At 47.9% G+C, this 13,294-nt stretch overlaps 1 protein-coding gene across 1 annotated transcript in view; it reads left to right on the top strand.

The window, feature by feature from the left end:
- gpc5a (glypican 5a) overlaps positions 1-13,294 on the top strand; it is a 74,253-nt gene that overhangs the window by 27,477 nt on the left and 33,482 nt on the right. Inside the window, exon 6 of the mRNA XM_047030484.1 lies at positions 35-160. Coding sequence (XP_046886440.1) covers positions 35-160 — 126 coding nt within the window. The remainder of the gene's footprint in view (positions 1-34; positions 161-13,294) is intronic.

Here is a 13,294-nt window from a genome sequence, read left to right as displayed (position 1 = left end):
ACAGGGCTGTAAGTGTGTGTGTGTGTGTGTCTAGGGAGTTCCTGAACAGCCTGCGTCTGTACCGGACGTTCTACGGTGGCCTGGCCGACCAGCTGTGCGTGAGCGAGCTGGCGTCTGCCGACGGTCACTCCTGCTGGAACGGAGCCGACGTGGTCAAGAGGTTAGACCCACGCACACACACACACACGCTCACACACGCTCACACACACGCTCACACGCAGCGCTCAAACACTCGCTCCCCCCTCCCCCCCAGTCACACGCCTTTTCCCGAAGAATTGACTGCTTGTCCTTTATCTTTGATATAGCGTGTGTTTTGTCAGCGTATGTCAAGTGTCTGGCCAGGTCTTTTCTTGTCAGTATCTAATAGCAACTACACAGCCCCGTGTCTCCATCTCACCTGGTCTGTCATCAGTCAAGGACCCCCCTATAAATCCATCCCCGGTGGTATTTCCTCCAAACTGTCATCTGTTGTCAGCGCTGTTAAAAGGCAGGTGGGCCCATATTTCAAACCGAGGGGGGGGGGTTGGGTATCAGGTTTGGGTGTGTGTCCACCAGTAGAAGATGACAGGTCGGCAAATGCAGTGTCACAGCTGGTGGGTGAGTGAGAGGTCAAGACTGGCTGGCTACTGTAGCTGTCAAGGCTTTGGGACTGCACTGCCTCCAAGTGGACTGTTGGGTCAACTGCAACTGAGGTTGCATCCTGTCCTCATCTCCTTGTTCTTTCATCCTGTCTGATCAGTCCACTGGTCAGATAAGAGGAATCTCCTGTTTGACATCCTTCGTAATGCAATGGTTTAGCCCAATCTGAAGATTAGCAGTAGAAAACAAGGAGAGGAAGGAAGACTCCACCACCACCAGTCTGATTGCTGCCTTTTGTTCTACAGCCTTCTTCCTATTAGCCTATCACTCTATATCACTATCCTGGTCGACCCAAGCAGGCCATGCGATAGGTGATAAATAACAGCCAGCCCATAGGACCGGAGCTAAGCTGCCATAGGGAGGGAGGGGGGGGGAGGGAGGGAGGGGGGGAGGGAGGAAGGGGGGGGAGGGATAAACCCAACACAGTGAATGACGGGTGATTTACGAAAGAGGCATCTATGACTTGAAATGACTGGTCCGGGTCTTATGAGTTTGTGTGAGTTTGAGTGCGTGAGTGTGTGTGTGTGTGTGTGTGTGTAGGTGAGTGTGTGTGTGTGTGTGTGTGAGTGTGTGTGTGTGTGTGAGTGCATGCGTTTGATGTGTTGTCTTGTGGTTGCTTAATAGCTACCAGCATCCTGACACATTGTTCTACGGCCTGTAAGATGAATTAAGTTGCACAAGAGCTTTAGTATATTTTGATATAAAGGTAAGCAGAAAGCCAGAGATTGAAGAGAGCTATTTAAAAGCGCACCCCCACATCTGGGTCCGGGCTAACAATGAGATAAAGACAGATCAGATAAAGATGAAGCGAAGCACAACAAGCTTTCATCTCGACTTCCTTCATTTCACTACGGTCAGAGAACTGCTCCACGGGATGAGCTCACGTCACCGCCCCCCCCCCCCCCCCCCCCCCCTATCCCAACCTGAACCTGGGAAGAAAAACAAACGACAAACTGTTTCACTACTGTTCTATGAATGTGGTCTGGTGTGTGTGTTTTGTCCCGAGGGATGAGACAAACCCGAGGAGAAGAATTCCACTGTTCCAGCACACATGATCCATCATTCTTGCGGCCCATTGACACACTGACACGCTCTAAAATGTGATTTGTGTGCTTTAGAACACCATCGCAGACCGGGTAAATACCAGGACCAGCTCCAGTTCCTCCACATCCTCTTTTGATTGCGCGGTGGAAAATAATATAAAACGAGACAGTTTGTCTTTTCAAACGGAGAGGGGAGACAGATGACTCTCCTGGTTTGGGGACATTGTCTGTGGTGCAGGAAAAGGTTAGCAGATTCCCACATTCTTTCTCCATCCGTCACGGACACACAGAGTTGTGCTGAAAGGCTGGCAGACTGCCAACGAGCAGCCCTCTCTCACTCTTAACACGCTTTCCCGCCTCTCTCTCTCTCTCTCTCTCTCTCTCTCTCTCTCTCTCTCTCTCTCTCTCTCTCTCTCTCTCTCTCTCTCTGTCTCTCTCTCTGTCTCTCTCTCTCCCTCTCTCCCTGCCTCTCTGCTGGGACCTGTCTGTCGGATACAAGCCTCCAAACTTCAAATGAAAAACTATGGAGGCGTCAACGGGCCCATCCACTGTCTCTTATCCCAGCGTGACTCACTGACAAATAAACGTATCTGAGTCATGGGGATAGAGTGCAGGGGTCCTTTCTCTCTCTCTCTCTCTCTCTCTCTCTCTCTCTCTCTCTCTCTCTCTCTCTCTCTCTGCTTAACTGTTTCTCTTCTTCTATCTCTTTTGCTCTTTTGTCTCTCTCTCTCTGTCTGTATCGCTCACCCTCTTTCTCTCTCTCTGCACAGCTCTCTCTCTGTTCCTTTGTTCCGCCCTCTTGATCTTGAGCTCAACATTTCTCACTCCCATTCTAGTTTTATGCCTCTCTCCATCTTTCCCTCTCTCCCTTTCTGACAATATTTTTCATTTTATTTGTGTTATCTAGAAGCTTTTCTGTTAGAATTAAGTAGCTCGTCCCCAAGGGAGATTGTTAAAAACAGGTCCCCTCGTTTCCATAGTGACTGCCCTGGAATGCCCGCCCGGTCTTTTATCTTGATGGTACCCAGTTCCTGTCCAGAGGGCCAATGAGCATGGACTTTAATGTAGCAAAAACTCTAACAGAGAGGCTCTAGTTGGCTAATACAGTTCTGCACTCCCTGTGTGCCAGATATGCAGGAATTTCACAATTGTAACCAATCATTTAAATGGTTCCAAGTGCAATCCCCTCCAAGTCAGTATATCCAATGAGCTAAATCAAATAGGCCCTGCTGTTAAAACCCTACTGCCTCAACGAGTAATGTGAACTTGCTAATGTTTAATTCATGCATTCGGCTATGGTGCAGTTTCCTCTTAATATCCTCCCATTCTAATCCAGTCACCCTGTGCACACACTCACCAGGTGTTTGTTGTGTGCTCTCTAACGGGCTTGTTCTAATTGTCTACAACAGGATTCTTTGTACATCTGGTAATCAGCTCGTTGACCTTGCTCGCTGTTTGAATTCAATATGCAATCTGCTGCCGGCCAGATAAATATGCATCTCTCCCATCAGCCGCCGAGCGCTGAGGCTGCGTGTGGCCTTTCATTTTAATAGGCCTCCCCGAATGGCGGAGTAGGTGGCCAACTTAACCCTGCAACCCTCAACACACCCACACACACATACACCCACACACACCCACACGCACACGTATAAGCACACCCACACACACATACACCCACACATGCAGACACACACAAACACACACACACACAAACGTATAAGCACACCCACTAACATTCACCCCCTGTGGTACTTGTAGCTCATAGAATCGTTTTTGGTTTGAACTGGCAAACAGTGCTAAAAGCAGTGCTGAAAGCTTGTCTCATCAGCATGTTTCAGGAATGCTCTACTGTTAGGTACTGAGTGATCACACTGGTGTATATCCTTTAGAGGTTGAGCTCCCTGGTGTGACTTGAGGGGGGGGGGGGGGGGGGGGGGGGGGACCTAGTCCATGTGATGCTTTTAAGAACTGCTAATAGGTATTTATTTTATAAGCATCAAGGGTTTAAATGCCTTCTCATATTTTCTGGCCTACCTAGGACAAATCCAATTTAAAGACCTTCAGATCCTCTAAGCTTTGCTATAGATTCTAGTAAGCCATTGAGCCACAGTTTATCGATCACGTCCAACTCTTCACCAGTAGGTATGCCTTTGAAGAATGGGTAGTTAAATGTCTACAGTGGCTCTATTGTTATTAGTTAAACGCATTTAGCTCTACGAACTCCACATCAATCCATTCGACAGGGGGACATTTTTCGGTGTTGTAGTGTTTGTGTTTGTCCAACAGAGGGCGCTCCATCCATTTGGTTAGGCCTTCACAGGGCATGTTATCAAAGCTTCTTAGTAGAAAGAAATCCATGCACTGCACTTCTCCAAAAACATTTTTGTGTGGACGATCAGTGTGACTGAAATATTAAAGGAATTCATTTTTAAAGATAAGCACATGCAAAACAACCGAAATAGCCCAAATCAGTTATTTTCTAATCACCTTCAATAGATTTACGTGTATTCATGATAATACCACATGATGTAAAGTGCAGATAAAACACAAACATTAAACCAAACCCAGCCAGTGCCTGGCCTCCCCTGCTCGCCCCAATCACCCTAAGGACAGTTAGGTGTGAGTACCAAACTGCTCCTGCAGCATGTGAGTGACAGCGGAAGAGAGGGGAGGGAGGGAGGGGCTCGTCTGGGTAAAGCCCCACTCTGCTGCAGCCAGCGCAGGGCTGGGCCAGAGAACCACAAAAACCACGTAGACTGTCTGAGGTCGGAGAGGAGCATGGGTCGGATTCCACTTCAACATGGCCCCACATCCCTCTCAGAGCACCCGGAGGGCGAGACGAGGAGGAGGGGGGGGGGGGGAGAGGGTAAAGGGAGAGTGGGGCGGATAGGGGAAAGGGAGATGGACGCTCCAGAGGATGAAAGGCATGGAGGGACATCGGACGACGGGAAGCAAATAGGACACTCTGAGATGGAGGAGGAGGGGTTATTCCCAGATGACCACACTGACAGTAAAGGACAAGGCCAGCCAGTCCATGGATATGAGGCAGGGAATGTAGACCGAGGGAGAGAGAGGGAGATGGGGAGAGAGAGAGAGAGAGAGAGAGAGAGAGAGAGAGAGAGAGAGAGAGAGAGAGAGAGAGAGAGGGAGATGGAGAGAGAGAGGGAGATGGAGAGAGAGAGAGAGAGAGAGAGAGAGAGGGAGATGGAGGGAGAGAGAGAGAGAGAGAGAGAGAGAGAGAGAGAGAGAGAGAGGAGAGAGAGAGAGAGAGAGAGAGAGAGAGAGGAGGGAGAGGGAGATGGAGAGAGAGAGAGAGAGGGAGATGGAGAGAGAGAGAGAGAGAAAGAGAGAGAGAGAGAGGGAGATGGGAGAGAGAGAGAGAGAGAGAGAGAGAGAGAGAGAGATGGATAGCGAAAGAGAGAGAGAGAGAGAGAGAGAGAGAGAGAGAGAGAGAGAGAGAGAGAGAGAGAGGGAGATGGAGAGCGAAAGAGAGAGAGAGAGAGAGAGAGAGAGGAGGCGGGGAGAGCGTGTTAAGTGTTAGTCAGTCCTTAAGTCCTTGTGTTCATTTGTGTGGGTGTGTGTTTCAGTATGTGCGAGTGTGTGTGTGTACGTGCGAGTGTGTGTGGCTCTGATCCATCGGTACACGGCCTCCATGCCTCTGTCCCGGGTGGTGCCTCCTGTGATCCAGCAGAATCGATCAGCACAGGGATGTGTACCCTGGTCTACTGAAGGTCGAACAGGAGCACGCTCTCACATACAGAGTTCACAAGGCTGGAGGGAACATCCTGCTGGGAGGGTGGGTGGGTGTCTGTGTTTGCTTGTGCATATGTTTGGGAATTGTGCGTTTGGGTGTCTTGTTCACGCTGTCTGTTGACTCCAAATGTTTCTAATAATCATCATAAGTCACCCTATCTTGACTAAGATGACTGGTCCCTAGCATCTGGAATCACACACACACACACATGCACGCACACACAGGACGTCCTATATCTACCAGAGGATGTAGTCAACTTTACTTGTGGTAAAGGGATGTCTGGAGACTGGAAAAAAGTGCCTTTGGTATTCTAGCACATCCAGTGAAAATGCCTTGACCAACACATTAGAGTTACGGCAGATTTTCTCTCCAGGAGAGATGTTGGATTCTGCAGCTAAGAAGGGTCAGACAGCGACCAAAGGAAGTTTAACAATTCATTCTTACAGTGAGAGATTCATAAGAACAAACACCCGCTGGTGCCGCGTAGCGTGAGCTCAATCTGAAATCCTCCCCCCCTCCCTCTATTCATCGCTCTCTTCGTGATTCATCCTCCTGTCTGCTTCACCTCCTCATGAAAACACACACACAGGTATTCTTGTATACACATACACACACACACACACACACACACAAACACACACACACACACACACACACAGGTAGACAAACATACAGTGTCTTATGCTCATAATTACAGTGCCAAACAGAACTTTAAAAGCAGGTACTGTAAGGTGATTTAACCGTCTACAGTGTTAGTATTAGTTGTACATCTTCCCGGTCCCTTGGTCCTCTTCAACAGCACTTTAAGCTTTGTTATTTTAATGGGTTTGATTTAGTAACTACTTTGATTTGAGTTCTAAATAGCTTTTCTTTTTTTTTCTCTGAAAAGTTTGATTGGAGAATGAAAGACACTTTCAAAAGGAGAATATTTTTACTTAGGCTAAATGAAGGCTGGGAAAGACACAGATAAGACGAGAGAGAAATGACAAGAAATGAAACCAGAAATGACAGCAACAAGTAGGTATGTGTTTATCTGCCTCTTCTGGAAGCAAATATGGCACTGTATAAAAATTGTGACTCATTTGTTAAATAAACCAGTTTCTAATATTGATCCTTAGAGTGAGAAATACAGTAAACAAGAACAATTTATTGGAGTTTCAGTTGTGAGTTTTTCACATTTATATTTAGCAGTGACTTAGAGTGACTTACAGTAAGTACAAGGACATTCCCCCCAAAGCAAGTAGGGTGAAGTGCCTTGCCCAAGGACACAATGTCATTTTAGCACAGCTGGGAATCGAACCGACAACCTTCTGATTTTATAGCCCGATTCCCTAACCACTCAGCCATCTGGCCCCATGTGTGATTCCATACATACATGGGTGGCATTTTGACGGTAACAGAAAGCCGTAAACTTCACTGCTCTAAAGCAGGCTCCATTATATATCAACTCATACAGTCACAGACAGTAAACAAGCAAGCCCTCTATTTCAAATGGTGTAAATATCTTGACACACTGTACAATACCAGTTAGTTTTTTGAGCTTACACATTTTTTTCTTGGATCTGAGTTCCATTACCCATAACAAAGTTATTGTACATGTTGGCTGCTACACGACTTTGAATCCGGCAGTCTTAAGGAATGTCAACAACCCACTTCCTGAGTTAAAAGCCAGGTGTTAAACCTTGCTCATTACTCCGCTACCTCTGCAGAAGGGGCCGAGTCCGGAGGCTTCCGTGAGTGTATTTAAACAGCTCTTGATTTTTCTGGGACGATGCAACACAAACGTCTTTGACGCGCTGCAGCCTGGGATGCTCCCAGCCTGCGCCCCCCATCATCATAGTGGTAAATGTTGTCCCGCTGTTTCTATGGGAACGGCACGAGGCCCTTATAAAAAAAAATAAAAGTTTCACCTTCTCGGAGTGTGCCCTTTACCTGACAGCCAAGATAAACGACCTGAGTTCTGGGACGACGGCAGCACAAACATGCATCTCTGCTCACCCGGCCGTGCTGATTGGCTCTCCAGGAGCCTCTTATTTACCTTAATGGTGAGAGGGGAAGAAGGAACGGGGGGGGGGAGGGGGGGGGTGAGGTGGGGTGTGTGTGGTGTTGGTGTGTGTGTATGTTGCGGGGTAACATCCCTTATTTAGTCCACAACCTTGAACCCCTCCTGCCAAAAATGGAAGGAGAAGAAAAAAAAACTCCACTCACATCATCGAGCTACCCAGAATGCACCCGCGCCCGGTGACGTCGTATGTCACCTTCAGCTCGGGCCCGCGACGATGACATGCTCGATCGGCTCCGGCGTTCGCCATCTGCTGCGTGGCGCCTCCTGCGAGGCGCACTGGGTAAGAGGGCTGAGGCGCGCTGGGTAAGAGGGCTGAGGCGCCGAGCGACTTGACTGGCCGTCCTGCAGCAGGGCCGCAGGTGCTAGCGGGAGATGTGATGGCCACGCCGGCTGGAGAGGCAGCCTGAACCCCGATGAGGACGAATCCATCACGCTCAGCTGTTTGATATGTCAGGCTTGGCTCCCCCGTCCGTCGCGCCTCCTCACTGTGATCCGCACTGACGCTATTTTGTGCCTGGGTGTGCACTTCTCTTGTGTGAGACACGCCCGGCTCTCAAATGGAAAGAGCTTACCCCCTCACAGCGATATACAGTATACCAGCCCCCCGGGGAACGAGCCGACCCAAGCGATCTTCAGGAGCGCCGATGCATGTGGGGATGCAAAAGAAGAGCTGAGCTTGATCCGCCGCATATTTCCCCAATCCCCCCCCCATCCTAACCGAGTCTCAGCAGCACAATGAAATAATGATTGACAGGGCTCTTGTTCCCCCCCACCTCCCCCCTTCTCTGCCAGAGAGCTCTAAAAAGACGGCGATCTGCAGTGATTGAAGATGAGCGTTAGATAACATGGGATGACCTTTAAAGAAATGGGGGGGGGGGGTGGATGCAGTCGCCCTCCCTAGGGCTCCTCTGTGTTTCCTCCTGCCTTGTCTTGACACTTACTCTGGAGTTTTCTGGAGTGGAGCCGAGTGAGCTGGCAGCCGTATCTGATCCTCCAGTAATTTACTGAAGCCGATAAGGCAGTGGTAGCACAGTGATTATTCCGGCTCTTTCTGACAGCCCCTGCGCTCGTCCCATAAAACCGAAATTGGGTTGAACTGGCTAATGCAGATAGAGGAGTAACCAGCAGAGCGATGACCTAAACGGAGGAACATGGCGAGAATCGAGAAACTATTTGTTGTCCGCACCCTTCATTTGACTGCTTTAACTGAGGCTCCATCGGCCGGATCGTGTCAGGTATGTGGGGGGTGAGGTCTGACTCCTGGACAGTTCCACAGGAGTTGACCGTGACCTTAGCCACAGACGGGGATTAGTGCTTCTCTCTGTCATAGCAACCTCTCACTCTTCTTCTCATGGGTATCCTGACTGTGGGGCCCTGTACACAGTCCTGTCACCATCTCTTAACTCACACACTAGACCACACACACAGAAACACGCTCCGCGTCTTGACAGTTTGTATGCGCATGCGTGTGTCTTTTTGGTATGTTGGTTTTTGTTCGTTAATTGTTCCCTTCCTTGAACCCTGCCCAACCTCAGCCAATCTGGCGAGTAGTGGATTTGTATCGAGAGGGTATCCCTGAGTGAACAAGGTTTAGTGTAAAGCTACAGTAGTAGCTTAAGTAGTTCCAGTAGATTTACAATTTAGTGCAAGCATCCACTGAATGCCTAAATCATCTCTGCAGTCATGTCCTGGTGATTTGTTGTTTAATAACTGGATTCAAATATGGACTTAAAATCGACCCGCTCAGCAGATATAAGGCGCTGTCAGTGTGTTATGTGGAGTCAAAGTCATGAACACACGAGCGAGGCAGCATCCCTGTCCATGTTGATCTCCCTCACGCCCCCACGGTCGTGTCTGGATACCACGCTGAAAGGACATTTTGTCTTCACCGAAATATGAATTGGCATCCTGATCAGAACTCATTACCCGGTACTAAAATCCTTAAGTGTCCGCTTGAGTTAAAAGCATGGCGCGTGTGTGGTCATGTATGTGTGCGTGAGTGAGGGTGAATGTGTTTGAGCCGAGCTCGTCTCCAGCTGGGGATCCACAGAGGACACCAGAGCACTCTAACAGGCCCCTGGCCTCAGGGGTCCTCCTGGGGAGGTGGCCCCTCTGCTGAGGGCCCGGAGCAACATGAAGGAGACACTAAATCAAGACGCAGAGCCTCATGAATCACGTCTCCCGGGGGGGGGGGGGAGGGAGGCTGCAGGGCTTCATAACTGACCAACTGTCTGTCTACATTGCCGACGCGAGCTAAGGGGGTTGTGTAGGGCTGGGGAGATTAACTGCTACAGGGCCTGAAATTCTGGCCAAAAGAATGTTGGACACTCAATAACTCAGCCTGACGTTAGTGAATTACAGGATACAATATGATATCGGTGTGACATCATTTGCATCGCGTAATAGATACTTTAAGTCGAACAGAGTGGAAAAACTCAAGAAGATCTTTTGTGAAATTGTGCAATTTAACAAAGGCTCACATCCATGTCGATTCCCTTTCCAGTAGAATGGACGGTAATCATTTTTTTGCAATCAGAAACCTTTCAACGGGCAAAGAAATCGAATGAAAAGGACTAGTTTACTGTCAGACATCAACAGGGGAAGCATTTAGCTTCTGTCGTGTAACCAGCTTCTGGTTCTCAGCATGTGCTCCATCTGTGAGCACACAGTAGGATGTGCTGTGCAGCATGCCTTCTGAGCAGTCCCTCACCTGCACTTGGAATGCACTGTGTCCTCTCAGCACTCCGGTCTGACTGTGTTGAGACACCGTGTGGAAACACAAACACAGATAGGAACCAGAGGATGAGAGGGGGACCAAAGCTCTGTGATCGCTGGACCGTAAAATTGACTTGGAATCAATACAGCAGCAAATGCAGCCGGCTATTTGAGGCCGACTTGTGGCACTCAACCCTGGTGAACTGGATATCTCCGGGATGTTTTGGAGATATGTAGTCACCTACGGAACATGGACGATAACCCTTCCCAAGTGGTTCATCATTCTCTCTCGTGCACCTCAACACTACGAGATGTCGTGAGCTACAAGGAGAGTGCCACCATATTGGAATATTTGCTTGGAGTTAAACGACCTGCTTTGAACAACCTGTGGGCTTTGCCTCAAAGATGGTTGCCGGGTTGTATTCCATATGGACATGCAAACACTAATTCACTGAAAAGCCAGAATGTGTTTGCCGTCCACAATCCCAACACTGTTGAGCTGAAATTACATTTGATTATATCTCTTTACATTTAAATTTTAATCATTTAGCAGACGCTCTTATCCAGAGCGACTTGCAGTAAGTACAGGGACATTCCCCCGAGGCAAGTAGGGTGAAGTGCCTTGCCCAAGGACACGTCATTTGGCACATCCAGGAATCAAACTGGCAACCTTCAGATTGCTAGCCTGATTCCCTAACCGCTCAGCCACCTGACTCCCCCTTTTACCCCTCTACCTTTTTGGTTGTCAAAGGTGTTTCCTAAACCCCCTGTATACTGTGCGAATTATACAATGACAATCGGGGGGTAACGATTACAGGTAAGAAAGATATATAAATGTATCGACCCCCCCGACCTGTCGTTTTTACCTCTTTTGGAGGGGTCCAAGTCTTAATTAAGGGGGTCAACCCCCCCCCCCCCCTCCCCGTAATTCGAACCCTGCTCCACTGCCTGCTGAACACTCATAAGCAGTCAAGCCTAAGTCCACCATAAGAGCTCCAGATACAAACTTTCTGCCTTCTCTTGCAGAGCCATCAGTGACGCGCACACACAAACACACACACACGTTTCCCTGTGGACCATAATCAAACAATTCCTTAACTGAGAGAGAAGGAACAAGTTGTGGTTTCCTCCACCGCATGAAACAGCACATAAAACACGGATGTCAGAGAGGGGAAAGGCTTAGATCATCTACTTCTTTCAAAGGGGTTTTCTTGAAGGGCTTGTAGTTGAAGCTATATTTCCGGGTATGGACACACATTGCAGTGGGGCCAGACCACTGGTGAGCTTTGATGTGAAAAAGTTAAGCAATTAAATATGTGTGTTTGGGGTTGGGCCGGTGGGTGGTATTTGTACAATTAAAGGTTACAGATGCAGATAGGGTGACTGCAATCGAAATGACAAATGGGACGTGTAGTTTTGTGGCAGGGAGCACATGTCTGCCTCGGCCTCATTATCATCTGTTTGTCCCTACTGAGGCCCTCTAGGCCCGTGGCAGCCAGATCGCCATGCCTACAAAGCACCGCGATTGCAAGTGTACCATCCAATCAGTCGCTGAAGTGTTTATTTTGCACCAGCATCCCGCCTGCACGCCACTCCATTTGATAGGCTGAGTACATCTGGGATTCGGGCGCTGTGGGCTTGTTGATTTGCTTACTCTTGTTTACAGAAGTGCTCATGAATTCATAATCGCTCTCTCTCTTCCTCGCTCTGCTCCCCCTTTCTCTCCCCTAAATGTTTTCTTATTTACTGCTGGAGAAGTCTGGTCAACTCAGATAGAGATCCGCTTATCTTCTTACATTTTGTGTCACCGAGGAACGGGGTTATGGTTAGTAACTTGATCATGTTGATAATCCGCCTTAGATTGATTTTTTTTTTGGGGGGGGTGGTCTACTGCAATTACAATAAAAAAGGCAAAAGTTAGGCAAAACTTCATTCTGTTCTTAGTTGAATTTCCCTACAGAGAATTTTTAGAGAAGGAAAGAACTGTGCAGTGTTACAGTGGATGGAAAAATAATTGCATATCTATATTGGAACTTTTACTTTCAGAAAAGTGAAGCAAAAAAACATTTGCAATTGCGGTTTGATAGTTCCTTAGATGGGTTTTAATCTGCATCTTTGCACGTTAAAACCTGTTTGAAAGCTGGTACACCTATATATGGATGACATTTAAAAGATTTTGTCAAAGCTGGCACACCTACATAAAGATGATATTTCTACTGCTTTGGAATCTGCACCCCGCATGAAGCTGTCCATTTCAACTAGAATAACAGATGCTTCTAAAACAACATGCAGCTATGAAACGAAGAGAAAGTGGAATATTGTACCTTTCAGTGTAGTCTTGTGCTTTCTCCTGAGGGTGCATGACAGGCTGCTTTTACACTTCCAGGCTGTGTCCTTAACAGATGCTTTTATCTAAAAGTGACACATAACCCCTGTGTGCAACCCCTTACCTGGAAATCAATCAAAATACGCAACTAGCTAATAACTCGCCAGGTGTCAGACTATTTGATCCCCCTCCAAGAAACTACGGCCTGGCTCGAGAAAAGCTAGTATCCTGGCCGTGCCCTGGCACAGGTCAATACCACTTCAAGGCTCGCAGATTCCCAGTAATTGGAACGAAAAAGGCAGCAGCAATGTGTGGGGCAAAATCTCTGCCAATAGCACTATTGACTTCATCTGTTTTATCCCCCACGTCACCAGGAGGAGGGATGAGGCGCATGGATGCTCAGTTGATCCACATGCACACAATTTAAATCTTCATCACTTTAATCCCATGTTAAATAATGTAGCAAGGCAACTTTTCTCCTTTTATTTATCTTATTATGTTTTGGCATTTGTTCCATGGAAGAGCTCTTTGATGTCACCTTGCCTTGTATGTTGGTAAATTCATATGGTCTGGAATGCTAGAATGGCTCTCAGTAGATGTCTGGATGCTTGGGAGCCTTGTGGAGTTTCATATTTTTGTAGCATATCACTTTTTTTTTATACCCAAAAAAGAATTGCTTGAGCAAAGCATGACAAACCACTTCATGTGATTGTAGGCAACAGATTCTATTCATTGGAACTGACAGCTCTCAA

This window comes from Hypomesus transpacificus, chromosome 12 (genome assembly GCF_021917145.1).
Source record: "Hypomesus transpacificus isolate Combined female chromosome 12, fHypTra1, whole genome shotgun sequence".
Taxonomy (NCBI): Eukaryota; Metazoa; Chordata; class Actinopteri; order Osmeriformes; family Osmeridae; genus Hypomesus; species Hypomesus transpacificus.
The sequence above is the reverse complement of the archived record's forward strand: the minus strand, read 5'-3'. Positions and strand labels throughout refer to the sequence as shown.